Below are 23177 nucleotides of genomic sequence, written 5' to 3' on the forward strand. Positions count from 1 at the left end.
CACTTGTGTCCAAACAGACAAGGCCATTCACAAATTACTTCTGATGGCTGGATTAAAAGGCTGAGGTTGAATATGGTTGTAAATGGTGCCAACAACAATGCTTCTTACACACCAACAAGCATCATTAAATGTCACTCCAATGCAACATCAAAGTAAATTTCTTTATTTGTGAAAATCATGAGTGAAAAGTGAAAGTTTAATTATTCATCAATGAGTTTAGGTCAACTTGATACACTAACCACATAATGAAGTGATGAAAAAAAGAAAAAAAAATCACTAAATTATGTGAAAATAAAAATTAACTTTTTAAGGCTTTTGTCTACCCTGGATCTTATTCTCTCCATAGACTAACACGTAACTGACCTTGTTGATCCATGTGGAAAATATCTGGCCAAAGCTAAAGTACTTCCGGGGTATCAAAGAAACGGCTGTCTACTGTCACCACCTCAAACTATTCTGTATTTATACCATCGACTTTATACGAAACATAGTCGTTCTATCTTTAAGTTAAGCGTGTGACAACAAGCAAGTCTGCATTTGTCGTTTGGCGTTCATTTTCTGTTCAGGCAGGATATTTTGATATTGATATATTGATTTTATTGTGAAAGGAAAGCACACGTGTACCGGAAGTACTTTTTTGAGATTGTTTGTAGCTTTTGTGCACACTTTCTCAGCTCCTAACTTACAGAAATAATGTGACTAACTAGTAGCACATATGTGAAACACAAAAGTGTGAACTCTACATGAGCAATTCAACTATTATAACGCTATTTATAAATACAGTAACATTTCCTAACGAATGTTCCTGTTACATCATGGAGAGGATGAGCTAGCTACCATGAGGGTAACTCAGCGGTAACGTCAATATCCTTAGCTGCTCATTTACATTAGCAAGCACCAAGCGACATGCTAGTAAATGTGATCATCCCTGTGTGATTGTTCTTAAAGCATATTGTAATGGCTTCCCTGTACCGGTACGTCCTATTCAACCGAGTTTCCCAATTAAAAAGACAAACTGATTTGATAAGATTGAGTTTTAATGCGCCTCCTCTACAGTGGAAGACACCGGGCAGCTTCTTACGAGGAAGAAACACAACCATAACACAGACAACAACTAACCTAAGTACTATGGCGAGTAAGAGAGAGAAGATCAGCGATTCTTGTTCAAGGTGTCTGTCGAGTAAAGCGTCAACTCAAGATGGAAAAGCTCGAGTGAGGAGAGTTTCTATCGAGGGCAACATCGGTAAGATCATGAATATTTCATACTTGTTCATATAACAAACCATCAGACTTATTGTAATCACACCGACTTTTGTGGCTTGGCTGTGTATCTGTTGCTTCTAAGTGTTGCTAGTATGTAAGAGACTTGGATTATGTGATCTCAAATATCAGCTGTTGGAAAGTCAACTTTTGCAAGACTCCTGCAGTCAGCCTGTCCAGACTGGGAAGTGATGGCAGAACCTGTCAGCCACTGGCAGAACATTGAGGGTGGGACCTCAAAGGTGGGCACATTTCCTGACCTCTATATCTTTTCCCATCTAAAATCAAAAGAGGCCAGGTTGACCACCTCTGCTTGTGTGTTTGACAGGGGACAGGCGCATCCCCCCAGACAACAGTCAGCAACCTGCTGCAGATGATGTACCAGGACCCCCTGCGATGGTCTTACACATTTCAGACATATTCGTGTATGAGCCGGCTGAGAACTCAACTGCAGCCTCCTCCAGCTCGCCTGCTCAGCTCAGAGGGAACACCTGTCCAGGTGTATGAGCGCTCAGTGTACAGTGACAGGTGAGTAATTCAGGGCAGGAAAGTGAAATCCATAGGGGTGGGAAGTGCTGATGTCATCCTTCCAAAAGCTGTTTAAACCAGACTGAGGTTGGATACTTTAGACTTACTCCGCTATCCCTAAATTCAAACATTGTCACTGAGTAATTCTTGTTTTAGTAATCAGGAAAGTATGAAATAGATGTATATACTTCATGTATTATTAAACTCATTAACCAAATACATTCATGTTTATTTTGCTTGCATAAAATTTAACTTGATTCTCTGTCCTGCCAGATACATCTTTGCCCTGAACATGTTTGAGTTGGGTTGTATCAACTCTACAGAGTGGGCAGTTTACCAGAACTGGCACTCCTTCCTGGTGGAACAGTTTGGACACCAGGTGGAGCTGGAAGGCATCATCTACCTCAAAGCCCCACCAAAGGTATGAACATAAACTATTTCATGTTCTGATTAAAAAGCTTTACAATGACAATAAAGAATTTGAATCCAAAAAACATACAGTTGTAACAATTTTAACTTGTGGTCATTGTTTCCATTTTTTATAGTTCTTACTGTGGCTTTTCATCATTGACAGTTATTCAATTTCATTATAAAACAGTACAAAGACATTGCAGTTTTGTGCATTTCTCAGAAATGTATGGAGCGTCTGGAGAATCGGGGAAGAGCAGAGGAGAAGGGAGTGGAACTGGACTATCTGGATAAGCTGCATGTTCAACATGAGAGGTGGCTTGTTGAGAAGACCACTGAGTGAGTAGTAATGAGATCACATGGGGGTTGCTTGTCCCGTTAACACCCTTTTGTTTTGATTATTTTCAGTGTGCAGCACTGAAATGTGTTTTTTGACTCATCTGAAAATAACCTTTGAAGTGAGACATTAATGCGCCTAGATTGTCATTATTTAGGCACATTTATACTCAGGTGGTTCCTGTGAATGCATACCTGTTTTACACAGTGATGATGTTCACTAAATATAAGTGAATTAATCAATTCAAATGTGATATTTAGCTGTTATGACCTGTAAATTATCCCACCAGAATCTGGTATGAAATGTTAAAATGAAATGAATTTTAAAACTGAAATGAGTGAGGCCAGCAGTGGGACAGCCATTGTATTACAGGATGCTCGACTCAGATTCCTGTTTGACATCCACCATTTTGAATGCCTTTCCTTGCAGCTGTTTGTTGCTCAGCTGTGAACAAATTACGGTCAACAGTGTGTGGTCTGGGTCTTAATGTGGGCTGCTAATGTGGTGAAGTGTCTAATACAGCTTGGCTTTCTGTTTTCAGAATACATTTTGAGAAGATAAAGCAGATACCAGTGCTACAACTTGATGCCAGTGTGGAGTTCCAGAGTGACCCAGAGGTGCGGGAGCAATTTATTACAAAGGTATGTGCATTTTTTTATTGCACTTTCATCCAACAGCTGCTGTGCCAGCGTTAACCACATGAGGTCGCTGTAATGTTTGAGATGCCATGACTTGCCTTTTCATTTAATGAGAACTCATAGCACTGGAACATTTTTGCTTTCTGATGTGATGTTTGATGTGTTTCATGTTTCTGATCCATCGTGATCCTTAAGTACCTTTTCTCATACACAGGTGAAGACCTTCTTCAATACTTTGTGAGAGGACAGTCATCAGCCATAAAGAGTGGGAAACAGATGAGAGCAGTCATACCTCATTCAGTCAAGTGTGTTAACTGACATATAAATACATATGCGTGTGAAAGAAGTGTAAAGTAATAAGTAAACAGACTTCTCTATTCGATAAGCAGCTGCCTCTACATAACTGACATGAAACACATTGAGTTTTGTCTGTAAACGAATTTTATTTAAAAAAAAAAAAGACTTTTAGATTGTTACATTGTTTTTCAGGGTTTTGTTGTCTACTTATTTATTTGTTAGTTTTGAAAGTCACTGGGTAGTTATAAAATGTACGGTACTTGTTTTACTGTTTATTCCACTTGAAATCTTAAGAACTGTCTCTCTCCATAACACAATAACTCGCATATCCAAGTGATTGAAACACCAATTATTTAAGTGGTTTTAGAGCTTGTGTAAATTATACACTAAATCTGTGCTATTGCTACTGTGACCATATGGAAACACGGTTTATTGACCATCACACAGTTTTTGTGCATGATACTGTTTCATACATTCCTTACTGACTGGAACAGGCAAACAAGTAGGTACTGTATTTGTTCTTTATCAATAATAAAAGTATATTCCTTTTTTAAATGTTTTGTGATGTTTTGTCCATTTAAAGATTTGTGAAACTTTCTGTTACTTGTGCCACTTTTACAAAACAGTAGGGTGCTAATGGCTGCACAGGATTTAAAGTGTTATTTGTTAATGGGTTTTTACATGTCAAAAGGATTTGGCTCCATAATGAATATAAAAGGCCAGGCAGTTTGACAGGACAATGACCTTGGCTAAATGTTGTCTTTTTTCTGCCCCTCTGATGTGCTCTGATGATCAGAGGGGCTGTGGAGATGCCTGGAGTGGTCAGGGGTCATCAAAGGGCAGCTGTCCACTATAAAGGGGCCTGTCTGGAGCTCTGTCTGCACACAGCATCATTTCAGCCTGAGACCAGCTGGAGGAAGGAAGGAGATCTTTGCCTCTCTCTCTCTTAGTCATTATCATTTGTGTAGATTCTGTGAGTTTCAGTTAAAATGGAAGCTAGAGTGCTGACAGTTTTCTGTATGCTCCTCCTTGACTCTGTTGGACTTGTCTTGTCCGCTCAGAGGCTCAGACATCACACACGCCTTGAGACCAGTTTAGCATTTAGAAATCTCTCAGTTAATTATCGCAGCAGATACCCTCTGTACATGATGCAGCTGTACCGCTCCTTCAGGACTGCTGATTTCTCATCGCCAGCAGCTGTCAACACCGTCATTACACAAGGTGACAACCCGTCAGCGCACAGTTCTGACTCTGTCCTGAGTCTGATGGCCAGAGGTAAGATAAACAGTCTATAATGTTTTCTATTTTTTGACAATGCTTTTATACATCACTGGATATAAAGCGTGGTATATACTGTATATGTTAGTTTCTCCTGTGTCTGCGTGTGTGCTCTAGTCTCCAGCAGCTCTTTGGTTGTTGCACTGTCTGTGTTATCAAACCCTCCCTTTTTACAACCCAGCAAGTGTCAAAATGCTTATTCCACTTTAAAGGCTTTCTCTGTTTTATGTGTGAGGGTGTGTATATTAGCCCTCAGACGGCCTTGCACAGGGGGGTTCAATACACATCCTGCTCTGTTCACCCTCCCACTCCAATGTTTTGACATTTGTCCAGGGATCTGGTTTGGCCAGAATCATCCAGACTCCTGAATGTTGTGTGTGAATTTGAGTTCTCATTCATGTCTTTGTCTAATTTTTAGGTTGCCATCAAGTGGGTGAAAGATGGACAGTCACATTTGACATGTCAACCATCTCTACTAGTGAACTCGTCCAGTTGGCAGAACTTCGGATTTGGCTGCCAGCTTTCTCTGCCTCCAAGCGTGCCACTGTGGATTTGTATCACTCCCGAAAGCAGAGCTGTGACCCAGGCAGCACATCATGCCAGGATGAGCACCTTTTCTTGGGGAGCTTTGCCACATCACCCAGTAGCACAAAGTCTTCCTGGAAGGTTTTTAATGTGACTGCTCTGTTGAAATACTGGCTATACCAAGGAGATAGCGTGTCAAGCCAGGAGGCCTCAGGACAGTCTGAGACGGAGCATGGGAGCGGTGCTGAGGAGGAAGGGGCAATAACTGGCAGGTCCCTCTTCAAGAATTTGGGAATGAGGCAAAGAAAAATACACCATCCAACCATGAACCAGGTCATGATGGTCATCTTCTCTAAACATAACCTGCCTCAGGAAGGTCATTCAGCATACAGTCTCATTCATACTGTGGAGAACTCCAAGTATGTGACCACAGACAGACTCAGCAGTAGTGACAGTCAAAGTCGACGCTACAAAAGGAACCGAATGGAAAGGATGAGAGTGGCTGCTGGAGCTGCACCTACTGCTGAACCAGCAGCAGAGCCGGTCCAGAGGCCGCTGTGTCGGAAGGTAGACATGTGGGTGGACTTTGACCACATTGGCTGGGATGAGTGGATTGTGCATCCTAAGCGCTACAATGCATATCGCTGTGAGGGAGAGTGTCCTATACCACTGGATGAGTCCTTCCATCCCACCAACCATGCATACATGCAGGTAAGATGGCAATTTGGTTTTTAACCCCGTTTAATGCTATAGAATCTTAAACAATCAAAGTTTTTCTGTAGTGGCTTGTTTGTTCATGTGAAGTATTCATCTGTTTTTCCAGAGCCTCTTGCATCATCACCATCCAGAAAGAGTGACATGCCCGTCCTGTGTACCGACACGCCTCAGCCCACTCTCCATGCTGTACTACGAGAACGATGATTTGGCCCTGCGGCATCACGAGGACATGATTGTTGAAGAGTGTGGCTGTCACTGAAGGCCCACTCGTCACTGGTTTCGCTGCAGTCAAAAAAGCAACTATTAACAGAACCTAATCTTGAACTTAAATTCTTTACTGCATTCATGTTAACAATAATGCTCAAATGTTAGAGTGAGAATTCATTGTCATGGCTTTTTCTAACAAATAATGACAAGATATGATTGTTAAGGTTGAGTGACTTCAAAGTAATTTTTCATCCATACTGGGTGGTACGCAATAGTATTTTCCATCTTTAGTATGGACTGAGCTCCATTATGCAAGTGTCATATGTTTTATCTATTTATACATTCTCATGTATATTTTGTACATAAAATATATTAAAACATTTTATTTTGACAAATGTGTGGTGTTCTAAGTTTTTAAACTATAAGCTATTGAGAAATAGAATATAGATTTGATATAGATCTGACATAGATCAGTTTCAATGAATTGGTGAATCCTAAAAGTATATACTGATCAAAAGTTTTAGAACAGCAACATTTTACCAGTTTTTATTGAAATTTAATTTAATTTAGTTGCCAAATATAAACTTAAGATGAAGTATAGGTCACCAAAAATTGAAAAATTAATAGATGTCATAAAAAAGAGGGGATTAGGAAATTGGTTAATTTATAATGTTCTTGCAGCAATGGATGTAAATGAAACACTGAAAGTTAACATATAAGATGGTAAGTAAGGCATAAAAGAGTCAGAGTATAGTGAGGCATGAAATGTCATGAAAATGTCATTGTATAGTAAAGCATGAAATGTAATAAAAACATCACACATCAAAATAAAATAAAAAAACTGTATATATATATATATATATATATACTGAATATATAATAAAATATGTCATAAAAACGACATAAAAATGTAGTAAGGCGTAAAAACGACAGAGTATAGTAAGAATTAAAAAAAATCATAAAAACGACATAGTATAGTAAGGTCTAAAATGTGAGTGTATAGTAAGGCACAAAAATGTCACAGTATAATGCATAAAAAAAACGTTATGAAAACGACGTAGAATAATCGGGCATAAAATATCAAACTATAATAAGGCACAAAATGTCATACTATAGTAAAGCATAAAAAACGTCCTAGTATAGTCAGGTTTAAAAAAATGTCCTAAAAATTATGCAGTATAATAAGGCATAAAAACGTCATAAAAATGTCATAGTATAGTAAGGCAAAAAAATGGCATAATACATCATAGTATAATAAGGTATAAAACGCCATAGTATGTTAAGGCATAAAAAGGTGAAAAAACATCATAGTATAGTAAGGCATAAAAAGGTGAAAAAACATCATAGTAAAGTAAGGCATAAAAAGGTGAAAAAACATCATAGTATAGTAAGACATAAAACGTCATAGTATAGTGAGGCTTAAAAAGGTGAAAAAACATCATAGTATAGTAAGGCATAAAAAGGTGAAAAAACATCATAGTATAGTAAGGCATAAAAAGGTGAAAAAACATCATAGTATAGCAAGGCATAAAACGTCATAGTATAGTAAGGCATAAAAATGGCATAAAATGTCATAGTATAGTAAGGCATAAAACGTCATAGTATAGTAAGGCATGAAAATGGCATAAAACGTCATAGCATAGTAAGGCATAAAAATGGCATAAAACGTCATAGTATAGTAAGGCATAAAAATGGCATAAAACGTCATAGTATAGTAAGGCATAAAAAGGTGAAAAAACATCGTAGTACAGTAAGGCATAAAAAGGTGAAAAAACATATTATAGTAAGGCATAAAAGGTCATAGGATAGTGAGGCATAAAAAGGTGAAAAAACGTCTTAGTATAGTAAGGCATAAAATGTCATAGTATAGTAAGGCATAAAAAGGTGAAAAAACAACATAGTATAGTAAGGAATAAAACGTCATAGTATAGTAAGGCATAAAAATGGCATAAAACGTCATAGTATAGTAAGGCATAAAAAGGTGAAAAAACATCATAGTATAGTAAGGCATAAAAAGGTGAAAAAACATCATAGTATAGCAAGGCATAAAACGTCATAGTATAGTAAGGCATAAAAATGGCATAAAACGTCATAGTATAGTAAGGCATAAAATGTCATAGTATAGTAAGGCATAAAAAGGTGAAAAAACGTCAAAGTATAGTAAGGCATAAAACGTCATAGTATAGTAAGGCATAAAAATGGCATAAAATGTCATAGTATAGTAAGGCATAAGAAGGTGAAAAAACATCGTAGTACAGTAAGGCATAAAAAGGTGAAAAAACATAGTATAGTAAGGCATAAAAGGTCATAGGATAGTGAGGCATAAAAAGGTGAAAAAACGTCTTGGTATAGTAAGGCATAAAACATCATAGTATAGTAAGGCATAAAAAGGTCAAAAAACGCCATAGTATAGGAAGGCATAAAAATGGCATAAAACATCATAGTACAGTAAGGCATAAAACGTCATAGTATAGTAAGGCATAAAAATGGCATAAAACGTCATAGTATAGTAAGGCATAAAAATGACATAAAACGTCATAGTATAGTAAGGCATAAAGAGGTGAAAAAACGTCATAGTACAGTAAGGCATAAAAAGATGAAAAAACATCATAGTATAGTGAGAATTAAAACGTCATAGTATAGTAAGGCATAAAAAGGTGAAAAAAACGTCATAGTATAGTAAGACATAAAACGTCATAGTATAGTAAGGCATAAAACGTCATAGTATAGTAAGGCATAAAAAGATGAAAAAACGTCATAGTATAGTAAGGCATAAAACGTCATAGTGAAGTAAGGCATAAAAAGGTGAAAAAACGTCATAGTACAGTAAGGCATAAAAATGTCAAAAAACGTCATAGTATAGTAAGGCATAAAAATGGCATAAAACGTCATATTATAGTAAGGTATAAAAAGGTGAAAAAACGTCATAATATAGTAAGGCATAAAACGTCATAGTATAGTAAGGCATAAAAAGGTGAAAAAACAGTATAGTAAGGCATAAAACGTCATAGGATAGTGAGGCATAAAAAGGTGAAAAAACGCCATAGTATAGTAAGGCATAAAATGTCATAGTATAGTAAGGCATAAAAATGACATAAAACGTCATAGTATAGTAAGGCATAAAAGGGTGAAAAAAACGTCACAGTATAGAAAGGCATAAAACGCCATAGTACAGTAGGGCATAAAACGTTATACTATAGTAAGGCATAAAAAGGTGAAAAAACGTCATAGTATAGTAAGGCATAAAACGTCATAGTGAAGTAAGGCATTAAAAAGTGAAAAAACGTCATAGTACAGTAAGGCATAAAAATGGCTAAAACATCATAGTATAGTAAGGCATAAAAAAGTCAAATAACGTCATAGTATAGTAAGGCATAAAAATGGCATAAAACGTCATAGTATAGTAAGGCATAAAAAGGTGAAAAAATGTCATAATATAGTAAGGCATAAAACGTCATAGTATAGTAAGGCATAAAAAGGTGAAAAAATGTCATAATATAGTAAGGCATAAAAGGTCATAGTATAGTAAGGCATAAAAAGGTGAAAAAACAAAGTATAGTAAGGCATAAAAGGTCATAGTATAGTAAGGCATAAAAAGATGAAAAAACGTCATAGTATAGTAAGGCATAAAACGTCATAGTGAAGTAAGGCATAAAAAGGTGAAAAAACATCATAGTATAGTAAGGCATAAAAGGGTGAAAAAAACGTCATAGTATAGAGAGGCATAAAAGGGTGAAAAAAACGTCATAGTATAGTGAGGCATAAAACGCCATAGTACAGTAGGGCATAAAACGTCATACTATAGTAAGGCATAAAAAGGTGAAAAAACGTCATAGTATAGTAAGGCATAAAACGTCATAGTGAAGTAAGGCATAAAAAAGTGAAAAAACGTCATAGTATAGTAAGGCATAAAGAGGTGATAAAACATCATAGTATAGTAAGCCATAAAACGTCATAGTATAGTGAGGCATAAAAATGTCATAGTATAGTAAGGCATAAAAAGGTGAAAAAACATCATAGTATGGTGAGACATAAAACGTCATCGTATAATAAGGCATAAAAATGGCATTAAAACGTCATAGTATAGTAAGGCATAAAAATGAGAAAAAACCTCATAGTATAGTAAGGCATAAAACGTCATAGTATAGTTAGGCATAAAAATGGCATAAAACGTCATAGTATAGTGAGACATAAAACGTCATAGTATAGTAAGGCATGAAAAGGTGAAAAAACATCATAGTATAGTAAGGCATAAAACGTCATAGTATAGTAAGGCATAAAAATGTCAAAAAACGTCATAGTATAGTAAGGCATACAAATAGCATAAAACGTCATAGTATAGTAAGGCATAAAAAGGTGAAAAAATGTCATAATATAGTAAGGCATAAAACGTCATAGTATAGTAAGGCATAAAAGGTCAAAGGATAGTGAGGCATAAAAAGGTGAAAATAAATCATAGTATAGTAAGGCATAAAAATGACATAAAACGTCATAGTATAGTAAGGCATAAAAAGGTGACAAAACGTCATAGTATAGTAAGGCATTAAAAATCATACTATATTAAGGCATAAAAAGGTGAAAAAACGTCATAGTATAGTAAGGCATAAAAATGGCATCAAACGTCATAGTATAATAAGGCATAAAAATGGCATAAAACGTCATAGTATAGCAAGGCATAAAAAGTTTAAAAAACGTCATAGTATAGTAAGGCATAAAACGTCATAGTATAGAAAGGCATAAAAATGGCATAAAACGTCATAGTATAGTAAGGCAAAAAAGGTGAAAAAACGTCATAGTATAGTAAGGCATTAAACATCATAGTATAGTAAGGAATAAAAATGGCATAAAACGTCAGAGTATAGTAAGGCATAAAAATGGCATAAAACGTCATAGTATAGTAAGGCATAAAAAGGTGAAAAAGCATCATAGTACAGTAAGGCATAAAAAGGTGAAAAAACATCATAGTATAGTAAGGCATAAAACGTCATAGTATAGTTAGGAGTAAAAAGGTTTAAAAACATCATACTATAGTAAGGCATAAAAAGGGCATAAAACGTCATAGTATAATAAGGCATAAAATATCATAGTATTGTAAGGCATGAAAAGGTGAAAAAATATCATAGCATAGTAAGGCATAAAACGTCATAGAATAGTAAGGCATCAACCGTCATAGTATAGTAAGGCATAAAAAGGTGAAAAAACATCATAGTATAGTAAGGCATAAAAATGGCATAAAACGTCATAGTATAGTAAGGCATAAAAAGGTGAAAAAACATCATAGTATGGTAAGGCATACAAATGGCATAAAAAATCATAGTATAGTAAGTCATAAAAATGGCATAAAACGTCATAGTATAGTAAGGCATAAAATGGTGAAAAAACGTCATAGTATAGTAAGGCATAACAAGGTGAAAAAACATCATAGTATAGTAAGACATAAAACGTCATAGTATAGTAAGGCATAAAACGTCATAGTATAGTAAGGCATAAGAAGGTGAAAAAACATATTATAGTAAGGCATAAAAGGTCATAGGATAGTGAGGCATAAAAAGGTGAAAAAACGTCTTAGTATAGTAAGGCATAAAATGTCATAGTATAGTAAGGCATAAAAAGGTGAAAAAACAACATAGTATAGTAAGGAATAAAACGTCATAGTATAGTAAGGCATAAAAATGGCATTAAACGTCATAGTATAGTAAGGCATAAAAAGGTGAAAAAACGTCATAGTATAGCAAGGCATAAAATGTCATACTATAGTATGGCATAAAAAGGTGAAAAAACGTCAAAGTATAGTAAGGCATAAAACGTCACAGTATAGTAAGGCATAAAAATGGCATAAAACGTCATAGTATAGTAAGGCATAAATAGGTGAAAAAACATCATAGTATAGTAAGACATAAAACGTCATAGTATAATAAGGCATAAAAATGTGAAAAAACAACATAGTATAGTTAGGCATAAAACGTCATAGTATAGTAAGGCATGAAAATGGCATAAAACGTCATAGCATAGTAAGGCATAAAAATGGCATAAAACGTCATAGTATAGTAAGGCACAAAAAGGTGACAAAACGTCATAGTATAGTAAGGCATAAAACGTCATAGTATAGTAAGGCATAAAAAGGTGAAAAAAAGTCATAGTATACTAAGGCATAAAACGTCATAGTATAGTAAGGCATAAAACGTCATAGTGAAGTAAGGCATAAAAAGTTGAAAAAACATCATAGTATAGTAAGGCATTAAACGTCATAGTGAAGTAAGGCATAAAAAGTTGAAAAAACGTCATAGTACAGTAAGGCATAAAAATGCCAAAAAATGTCATAGTATAGTAAGGCATAAAAATGGCATAAAACATCATAGTATAGTAAGGCATAAAACGTCATAGTATAGTAAGGCATAAAAATGGCATAAAACGTCATAGTATAGTAAGGCATAAAAAGGTCAAAAAACGCCATAGTATAGTAAGGCATAAAGAGGTGAAAAAACATCATAGTACAGTAAGGCATAAAAAGGTGAAAAAACATCATAGTATAGTAAGACATAAAACGTCATAGTATAATAAGGCATAAAAATGTGAAAAAACAACATAGTATAGTTAGGCATAAAACGTCATAGTATAGTAAGGCATAAAAATGGCATAAAACGTCAAAGTATAGTAAGGCATAAAAAGGTGAAAAACATCATAGTATAGTAAGACATAAAACGTCATAGTATAGTAAGGCATAAAAAGGTGAAAAAAAACCTTAATATAGTAAGGCATGAAACGTCATAGTATAGTAAGGCATAAAAATGGCATAAAACGTCATAGTATAGTAAGGCATAAAGAGGTGAAAAAACATCATAGTACAGTAAGGCATAAAATGTCATAGTATAGTATGGCATAAAAAGGTGAAAAAACGTCATAGTATACTAAGGCATAAAACGTCATAGTATAGTAAGGCATAAAACGTCATAGTATAGTAAGGCATAAAAACGTGAAAAAACATCATAGTATAGTAAGGCATTAAACGTCATAGTGAAGTAAGGCATAAAAAGTTGAAAAAACGTCATAGTACAGTAAGGCATAAAAATGCCAAAAAATGTCATAGTATAGTAAGGCATAAAAATGCCAAAAAACACCATAGTATAGTAAGGCATAAAAAGGTCAAAAAACGCCATAGTATAGTAAGGCATAAAACGTCATTGTATAGTAAAGCATAAAAATGGCATAAAACGTCATAGTATAGTAAGGCATAAAAATGACATGAAACGTCATAGTATAGTAAGGCATAAAATGTCATAGTATAGTAAGGCATCAAAAGGTGAAAAAACAACATAGTATAGTAAGGCATAAAACGTCATAGTATAGTAAGGCATAAAAATGGCATAGTATAGTATGGCATAAAAAGGTGAAAAAACGTCAAAGTATAGTAAGACATAAAACGTCATAGTATAGTAAGGCATAAAAAGGTGAAAAAAAACCTTAGTATAGTAAGGCATGAAACGTCATAGTATAGTAAGGCATAAAAATGGCATAAAACGTCATAGTATAGTAAGGCATAAAGAGGTGAAAAAATATCATAGTACAGTAAGGCATAAAATGTCATAGTATAGTATGGCATAAAAAGGTGAAAAAACGTCATTGTATACTAAGGCATAAAATGTCATAGTATAGTAAGTCATAAAAATGTCATAAAACGTCATAGTATAGTAAGGCATAAAATGGTGAAAAAACGTCATAGTATAATAAGGTCTAAAATATCATAGTATAGTAAGGCATAACAAGGTGAAAAAACATCATAGTATAGTAAGACATAAAACGTCATAGTATAGTAAGGCATAAAACGTCATAGTATAGTAAGGCATAAAACGTCATAGTATAGTAAGGCATAAGAAGGTGAAAAAACATATTATAGTAAGGCATAAAAGGTCATAGGATAGTGAGGCATAAAAAGGTGAAAAAACGTCTTAGTATAGTAAGGCATAAAATGTCATAGTATAGTAAGGCATAAAAAGGTGAAAAAACAACATAGTATAGTAAGGAATAAAACGTCATAGTATAGTAAGGCATAAAAATGGCATTAAACGTCATAGTATAGTAAGGCATAAAAAGGTGAAAAAACGTCATAGTATAGCAAGGCATAAAATGTCATACTATAGTATGGCATAAAAAGGTGAAAAAACGTCAAAGTATAGTAAGGCATAAAACGTCACAGTATAGTAAGGCATAAAAATGGCATAAAACGTCATAGTATAGTAAGGCATAAAGAGGTGAAAAAACATCATAGTATAGTAAGACATAAAACGTCATAGTATAATAAGGCATAAAAATGTGAAAAAACAACATAGTATAGTTAGGCATAAAACGTCATAGTATAGTAAGGCATGAAAATGGCATAAAACGTCATAGTATAGTAAGGCACAAAAAGGTGACAAAACGTCATAGTATAGTAAGGCATAAAACGTCATAGTATAGTAAGGCATAAAAAGGTGAAAAAAAGTCATAGTATACTAAGGCATAAAACGTCATAGTATAGTAAGGCATAAAACGTCATAGTGAAGTAAGGCATAAAAAGTTGAAAAAACATCATAGTATAGTAAGGCATTAAACGTCATAGTGAAGTAAGGCATAAAAAGTTGAAAAAACGTCATAGTACAGTAAGGCATAAAAATGCCAAAAAATGTCATAGTATAGTAAGGCATAAAAATGGCATAAAACATCATAGTATAGTAAGGCATAAAACGTCATAGTATAGTAAGGCATAAAAATGGCATAAAACGTCATAGTATAGTAAGGCATAAAATGTCATAGTATAGTATGGCATAAAAAGGTGAAAAAACGTCAAAGTATAGTAAGGCATAAAATGTCATAGTATAGTATGGCATAAAAAGGCGAAAAAACGTCAAAGTATAGTAAGGCATAAAACGTCATAGTATAGTAAGGCATAAAAATGGCATAAAACGTCATAGTATAGTAAGGCATAAAGAGGTGAAAAAACATCATAGTACAGTAAGGCATAAAAAGGTGAAAAAACATCATAGTATAGTAAGACATAAAACGTCATATTATAATAAGGCATAAAAATGTGAAAAAACAACATAGTATAGTTAGGCATAAAACGTCATAGTATAGTAAGGCATAAAAATGGCATAAAAAGGTGAAAAAACAAAGTATAGTAAGGCATAAAAAGGTGAAAAAACAAAGTATAGTAAGACATAAAACGTCATAGTATAGTAAGGCATAAAAAGGTGAAAAAAAACCTTAATATAGTAAGGCATGAAACGTCATAGTATAGTAAGGCATAAAAATGGCATAAAACGTCATAGTATAGTAAGGCATAAAGAGGTGAAAAAACATCATAGTACAGTAAGGCATAAAATGTCATAGTATAGTATGGCATAAAAAGGTGAAAAAACGTCATAGTATACTAAGGCATAAAACGTCATAGTATAGTAAGGCATAAAACGTCATAGTATAGTAAGGCATAGAAACGTGAAAAAACATCATAGTATAGTAAGGCATTAAACGTCATAGTGAAGTAAGGCATAAAAAGTTGAAAAAACGTCATAGTACAGTAAGGCATAAAAATGCCAAAAAATGTCATAGTATAGTAAGGCATAAAAATGGCATAAAACATCATAGTATAGTAAGGCATAAAAAGGTCAAAAAACGCCATAGTATAGTAAGGCATAAAACGTCATAGTATAGTAAAGCATAAAAATGGCATAAAACGTCATAGTATAGTAAGGCATAAAAATGACATAAAACGTCATAGTATAGTAAGGCATAAAATGTCATAGTATAGTAAGGCATCAAAAGGTGAAAAAACAACATAGTATAGTAAGGCATAAAACGTCATAGTATAGTAAGGCATAAAACGTCATAGTATAGTAAGGCATAAAAATGGCATAGTATAGTATGGCATAAAAAGGTGAAAAAACGTCAAAGTATAGTAAGACATAAAACGTCATAGTATAGTAAGGCATAAAAAGGTGAAAAAAAAACCTTAGTATAGTAAGGTGTGAAACGTCATAGTATAGTAAGGCATAAAAATGGCATAAAACGTCATAGTATAGTAAGGCATAAAGAGGTGAAAAAATATCATAGTACAGTAAGGCATAAAATGTCATAGTATAGTATGGCATAAAAAGGTGAAAAAACGTCATAGTATACTAAGGCATAAAACGTCATAGTATAGTAAGGCATAAAACGTCATAGTATAGTAAGGCATAAAAACGTGAAAAAACATCATAGTATAGTAAGGCATTAAACGTCATAGTGAAGTAAGGCATAAAAAGTTGAAAAAACGTCATAGTACAGTAAGGCATAAAAATGGCATAAAACATCATAGTATAGTAAGGCATAAAAAGGTCAAAAAACGCCATAGTATAGTAAGGCATAAAAATGGCATTAAATATCATAGTACAGTAAGGCATAAAACGTCATAGTATAGTAAAGCATAAAAATGGCATAAAACGTCATAGTATAGTAAGGCATAAAATGACATAAAACGTCATAGTATAGTAAGGCATGAAACGTCATAGTATAGTAAGGCATAAAAATGGCATAAAACGTCATAGTATAGTAAGGCATAAAGAGGTGAAAAAACGTCATAGTATACTAAGGCATAAAACGTCATAGTATAGTAAAGCATAAAACGTCACAGTATAGTAACGCATAAAAATGGCATAAAACGTCATAGTATAGTAAGGCATAAAACGTCATAGTATAGTAAGGCATAAAGAGGTGAAAAAACGTCATAGTACAGTAAGGCATAAAAAGATGAAAAAACATCATAGTATAGTGAGAATTAAAACGTCATAGTATAGTAAGGCATAAAAAGGTGAAAAAAACGTCATAGTATAGTAAGACATAAAACGTCATAGTATAGTAAGGCATAAAAAAGTCAAATAACGTCATAGTATAGTAAGGCATAAAAATGGCATAAAACGTCATAGTATAGTAAGGCATAAAAATGGCATAAAACGTCATAGTATAGTAAGGCATAAAAAGGTGAAAAAATGTCATAATATAGTAAGGCATAAAACGTCATAGTATAGTAAGGCATAAAAAGGTGAAAAAACAAAGTATAGTAAGGCATAAAAGGTCATAGGATAGTGAGGCATAAAAAGGTGAAAAAACGTCAAAGTATAGTAAGACATAAAACGTCATAGTATAGTAAGGCATAAAAAGGTGAAAAAAAATCTTAGTATAGTAAGGCATGAAACGTCATAGTATAGTAAGGCATAAAAAGGTGAAAAAAAATCTTAGTATAGTAAGACATAAAACGTCATAGTATAGTAAGGCATAAAAAGGTGAAAAAAAATCTTAGTATAGTAAGGCATAAAAATGGCATAAAACGTCATAGTATAGTAAGGCATAAAGAGGTGAAAAAACGTCATAGTATACTAAGGCATAAAACGTCATAGTATAGTAAGGCATAAAACGTCACAGTATAGTAACGCATAAAAATGGCATAAAACGTCATAGTATAGTAAGGCATAAAACGTCACAGTATAGTAAGGCATAAAAATGGCATAAAACGTCATAGTATAGTAAGGCATAAAACGTCATAGTATAGTAAGGCATAAAGAGGTGAAAAAACGTCATAGTACAGTAAGGCATAAAAAGATGAAAAAACATCATAGTATAGTGAGAATTAAAACGTCATAGTATAGTAAGGCATAAAAAGGTGAAAAAAACGTCATAGTATAGTAAGACATAAAACATCATAGTATAGTAAGGCATAAAAAAGTCAAATAACGTCATAGTATAGTAAGGCATAAAAATGGCATAAAACGTCATAGTATAGTAAGGCATAAAAATGGCATAAAACGTCATAGTATAGTAAGGCATAAAAAGGTGAAAAAATGTCATAATATAGTAAGGCATTAAACGTCATAGTATAGTAAGGCATAAAAAGGTGAAAAAACAAAGTATAGTAAGGCATAAAAGGTCATAGGATAGTGAGGCATAAAAAGGTGAAAAAACGCCATAGTATAGTAAGGCATAAAATGTCATAGTATAGTAAGGCATAAAAATGACATAAAACGTCATAGTATAGTAAGGCATAAAAGGGTGAAAAAAACGTCATAGTATAGTAAGGCATAAAACGCCATAGTACAGTAGGGCATAAAACGTTATACTATAGTAAGGCATAAAAAGGTGAAAAAACGTTATAGTATAGTAAGGCATAAAACGTCATAGTGAAGTAAGGCATAAAAAAGTGAAAAAACATCATAGTACAGTAAGGCATAAAAATGGCATAAAACGTCATAGTACAGTAAGGCATAAAGAGGTGATAAAACATCATAGTATAGTAAGGCATAAAACCTCATAGTATAGTGAGGCATAAAAATGTCATAGTATAGTAAGGCATAAAAAGGTGAAAAAACATCATAGTATGGTGAGACATAAAACGTCATCGTATAATAAGGCATAAAAATGGCATTAAAACGTGATAGTATAGTAAGGCATAAAAATTAGAAAAAACGTCATAGTATAGTAAGGCATAAAACGTCATAGTATAGTTAGGCATAAAAATGGCATAAAACGTCATAGTATAGTAAGGCATAAAGAGGTGAAAAAACGTCATAGTACAGTAAGGCATACAAAGATGAAAAAACATCAGAGTATAGTGAGACATATAACGTCATAGTATAGTAAGGCATAAAAAGGTGAAAAAACATCATAGTATAGTAAGGCATAAAACGTCATAGTATAGTAAGGCATAAAATGTCAAAAAACGTCATAGTATAGTAAGGCATACAAATGGCATAAAACGTCATAGTATAGTAAGGCATAAAAGGTCAAAGGATAGTGAGGCATAAAAAGGTGAAAATAAATCATAGTATAGTAAGGCATAAAAATGACATAAAACGTCATAGTATAGTAAAGCATAAAAAGGTGAAAAAACATCATAGAATAGTAAGGCATTAAAAGTCATACTATATTAAGGCATAAAAAGTTTAAAAAACGTCATAGTATAGTAAGGCATAAAACGTCATAGTATAGAAAGGCATAAAAATGGCATAAAACGTCATAGTATAGTAAGGCAAAAAAGATGAAAAAACATCATAGTATAGTAAGGCATAAAACATCATAGTATAGTAAGGAATAAAAATGGCATAAAACGTCAGAGTATAGTAAGGCATAAAAATGGCATAAAACGTCATAGTATAGTAAGGCATAAAAATGGCATAAAACGTCATAGTATAGTAAGGCATAAAAAGGTGAAAAAACGTCATAGTATAGTAAGGCATAAAAATGGCATCAAACGTCATAGTATAATAAGGCATAAAAATGGCATAAAACGTCATAGTATAGTAAGGCATAAAAAGTTTAAAAAACGTCATAGTATAGTAAGGCATAAAACGTCATACTATAGTAAGGCATAAAAATGACATAAAACGTCATAGTATAGTAAGGCATAAAATGTCATAGTATAGTAAGGCATCAAAAGGTGAAAAAACAACATAGTATAGTAAGGCATAAAACGTCATAGTATAGTAAGGCATAAAAATGGCATAGTATAGTATGGCATAAAAAGGTGAAAAAACGTCAAAGTATAGTAAGACATAAAACGTCATAGTATAGTAAGGCATAAAAAGGTGAAAAAAAACCTTAGTATAGTAAGGCATGAAACGTCATAGTATAGTAAGGCATAAAAATGGCATAAAACGTCATAGTATAGTAAGGCATAAAGAGGTGAAAAAACGTCATAGTATACTAAGGCATAAAACGTCATAGTATAGTAAGGCATAAAACGTCACAGTATAGTAACGCATAAAAATGGCATAAAACGTCATAGTATAGTAAGGCATAAAACGTCATAGTATAGTAAGGCATAAAGAGGTGAAAAAACGTCATAGTACAGTAAGGCATAAAACATCATAGTATAGTAAGGCATAAAAAGGTCAAAAAACGCCATAGTATAGTAAGGCATAAAAATGGCATAAAACATCATAGTACAGTAAGGCATAAAACGTCATAGTATAGTAAGGCATAAAAATGGCATAAAACGTCATAGTATAGTAAGGCATAAAAATGACATAAAACGTCATAGTATAGTAAGGCATAAAACATCACAGTATAGTAAGGCATAAAAATGGCATAAAACGTCATAGTATAGTAAGGCATAAAACGTCATAGTATAGTAAGGCATAAAGAGGTGAAAAAACGTCATAGTACAGTAAGGCATAAAAAGATGAAAAAACATCATAGTATAGTGAGAATTAAAACGTCATAGTATAGTAAGGCATAAAAAGGTGAAAAAAACGTCATAGTATAGTAAGACATAAAACGTCATAGTATAGTAAGGCATAAAAAAGTCAAATAACGTCATAGTATAGTAAGGCATAAAAATGGCATAAAACGTCATAGTATAGTAAGGCATAAAAATGGCATAAAACGTCATAGTATAGTAAGGCATAAAAAGGTGAAAAAATGTCATAATATAGTAAGGCATAAAACGTCATAGTATAGTAAGGCATAAAAAGGTGAAAAAACAAAGTATAGTAAGGCATAAAAGGTCATAGGATAGTGAGGCATAAAAAGGTGAAAAAACGTCAAAGTATAGTAAGACATAAAACGTCATAGTATAGTAAGGCATAAAAAGGTGAAAAAAAATCTTAGTATAGTAAGGCATGAAACGTCATAGTATAGTAAGGCATAAAAATGGCATAAAACGTCATAGTATAGTAAGGCATAAAGAGGTGAAAAAACGTCATAGTATACTAAGGCATAAAACGTCATAGTATAGTAAGGCATAAAACGTCACAGTATAGTAACGCATAAAAATGGCATAAAACGTCATAGTATAGTAAGGCATAAAACGTCACAGTATAGTAAGGCATAAAAATGGCATAAAACGTCATAGTATAGTAAGGCATAAAACGTCATAGTATAGTAAGGCATAAAGAGGTGAAAAAACGTCATAGTACAGTAAGGCATAAAAAGATGAAAAAACATCATAGTATAGTGAGAATTAAAACGTCATAGTATAGTAAGGCATAAAAAGGTGAAAAAAACGTCATAGTATAGTAAGACATAAAACATCATAGTATAGTAAGGCATAAAAAAGTCAAATAACGTCATAGTATAGTAAGGCATAAAAATGGCATAAAACGTCATAGTATAGTAAGGCATAAAAATGGCATAAAACGTCATAGTATAGTAAGGCATAAAAAGGTGAAAAAATGTCATAATATAGTAAGGCATAAAACGTCATAGTATAGTAAGGCATAAAAAGGTGAAAAAACAAAGTATAGTAAGGCATAAAAGGTCATAGTATAGTAAGGCATAAAAAGGTGAAAAAACGCCATAGTATAGTAAGGCATAAAATGTCATAGTATAGTAAGGCATAAAAATGACATAAAACGTCATAGTATAGTAAGGCATAAAAGGGTGAAAAAAACGTCATAGTATAGTAAGGCATAAAACGCCATAGTACAGTAGGGCATAAAACGTTATACTATAGTAAGGCATAAAAAGGTGAAAAAACGTTATAGTATAGTAAGGCATAAAACGTCATAGTGAAGTAAGGCATAAAAAAGTGAAAAAACATCATAGTACAGTAAGGCATAAAAATGGCATAAAACGTCATAGTATAGTAAGGCATAAAGAGGTGATAAAACATCATAGTATAGTAAGGCATAAAACTCATAGTATAGTGAGGCATAAAAATGTCATAGTATAGTAAGGCATAAAAAGGTGAAAAAACATCATAGTATGGTGAGACATAAAACGTCATCGTATAATAAGGCATAAAAATGGCATTAAAACGTGATAGTATAGTAAGGCATAAAAATTAGAAAAAACGTCATAGTATAGTAAGGCATAAAACGTCATAGTATAGTTAGGCATAAAAATGGCATAAAACGTCATAGTATAGTAAGGCATAAAGAGGTGAAAAAACGTCATAGTACAGTAAGGCATACAAAGATGAAAAAACATCAGAGTATAGTGAGACATAAAACGTCATAGTATAGTAAGGCATAAAAAGGTGAAAAAACATCATAGTATAGTAAGGCATAAAACGTCATAGTATAGTAAGGCATAAAAATGTCAAAAAACGTCATAGTATAGTAAGGCATACAAATGGCATAAAACGTCATAGTATAGTAAGGCATAAAAGGTCAAAGGATAGTGAGGCATAAAAAGGTGAAAAAAAATCATAGTATAGTAAGGCATAAAAATGACATAAAACGTCATAGTATAGTAAAGCATAAAAAGGTGAAAAAACATCATAGAATAGTAAGGCATTAAAAGTCATACTATATTAAGGCATAAAAAGTTTAAAAAACGTCATAGTATAGTAAGGCATAAAACGTCATAGTATAGAAAGGCATAAAAATGGCATAAAACGTCATAGTATAGTAAGGCAAAAAAGGTGAAAAAACGTCATAGTATAGTAAGGCATTAAACATCATAGTATAGTAAGGAATAAAAATGGCATAAAACGTCAGAGTATAGTAAGGCATAAAAATGGCATAAAACGTCATAGTATAGTAAGGCATAAAAATGGCATAAAACGTCATAGTATAGTAAGGCATAAAAAGGTGAAAAAACGTCATAGTATAGTAAGGCATAAAAATGGCATCAAACGTCATAGTATAATAAGGCATAAAAATGGCATAAAACGTCATAGTATAGTAAGGCATAAAAAGTTTAAAAAACGTCATAGTATAGTAAGGCATAAAACGTCATAGTATAATAAGGCATAAAAATGGCATTAAAACGTGATAGTATAGTAAGGCATAAAAATTAGAAAAAACGTCATAGTATAGTAAGGCATAAAACGTCATAGTATAGTTAGGCATAAAAATGGCATAAAACGTCATAGTATAGTAAGGCATAAAGAGGTGAAAAAACGTCATAGTACAGTAAGGCATACAAAGATGAAAAAACATCAGAGTATAGTGAGACATAAAACGTCATAGTATAGTAAGGCATAAAAAGGTGAAAAAACATCATAGTATAGTAAGGCATAAAACGTCATAGTA

The 23177-nt window shown here is 33.1% G+C and overlaps 2 protein-coding genes across 6 annotated transcripts; both read left to right on the forward strand.

The window, feature by feature from the left end:
- The first annotated feature begins 444 nt into the window (after positions 1-444).
- dguok (deoxyguanosine kinase) lies at positions 445-4023 on the forward strand. 5 transcript variants are annotated; one of them, XM_056376288.1, is made up of 8 exons: positions 445-844; positions 1057-1243; positions 1393-1502; positions 1589-1788; positions 2062-2209; positions 2420-2535; positions 3075-3174; positions 3386-4023. In XM_056376288.1, exons 1-8 carry the CDS (start codon positions 800-802, stop codon positions 3410-3412), a joined length of 933 nt encoding a protein of 310 aa, XP_056232263.1. In that variant the 5' UTR covers positions 445-799; the 3' UTR covers positions 3413-4023. The 5 variants fall into 5 exon arrangements, with proteins under 5 accessions (XP_056232263.1, XP_056232265.1, XP_056232262.1 ...); XM_056376290.1 differs by having other exon boundaries at positions 452-855; XM_056376289.1 differs by having other exon boundaries at positions 455-974.
- A 374-nt stretch (positions 4024-4397) lies between these two features.
- On the forward strand, positions 4398-6505 carry spaw (southpaw). The gene is made up of 3 exons (XM_056377032.1): positions 4398-4743; positions 5165-5982; positions 6095-6505. The coding sequence occupies exons 1-3, from the start codon at positions 4458-4460 to the stop codon at positions 6245-6247; spliced, it is 1257 nt and encodes a 418-aa protein (XP_056233007.1). The 5' UTR covers positions 4398-4457; the 3' UTR covers positions 6248-6505.
- Positions 6506-23177: the final 16672 nt, after the last annotated feature.

This window comes from Seriola aureovittata, chromosome 5 (genome assembly GCF_021018895.1).
Source record: "Seriola aureovittata isolate HTS-2021-v1 ecotype China chromosome 5, ASM2101889v1, whole genome shotgun sequence".
Lineage (NCBI taxonomy): Eukaryota > Metazoa > Chordata > Actinopteri > Carangiformes > Carangidae > Seriola > Seriola aureovittata.

Bases quoted from the DNA above. Each gene is read 5' to 3' on its own strand.
- dguok (XM_056376287.1), top strand. From the start codon at position 958: ATGGCTTCCCTGTACCGGTACGTCCTATTCAACCGAGTTTCCCAATTA. The intron at 1,503-1,588 runs GTGGGCACATTT...TGTGTTTGACAG, and splicing joins TTGAGGGTGGGACCTCAAAG to GGGACAGGCGCATCCCCCCA. The intron at 2,536-3,074 runs GTGAGTAGTAAT...TTCTGTTTTCAG, and splicing joins CTTGTTGAGAAGACCACTGA to AATACATTTTGAGAAGATAA.
- spaw (XM_056377032.1), top strand. From the start codon at position 4,458: ATGGAAGCTAGAGTGCTGACAGTTTTCTGTATGCTCCTCCTTGACTCT. The intron at 4,744-5,164 runs GTAAGATAAACA...TCTAATTTTTAG, and splicing joins CCTGAGTCTGATGGCCAGAG to GTTGCCATCAAGTGGGTGAA. The intron at 5,983-6,094 runs GTAAGATGGCAA...CTGTTTTTCCAG, and splicing joins CCAACCATGCATACATGCAG to AGCCTCTTGCATCATCACCA.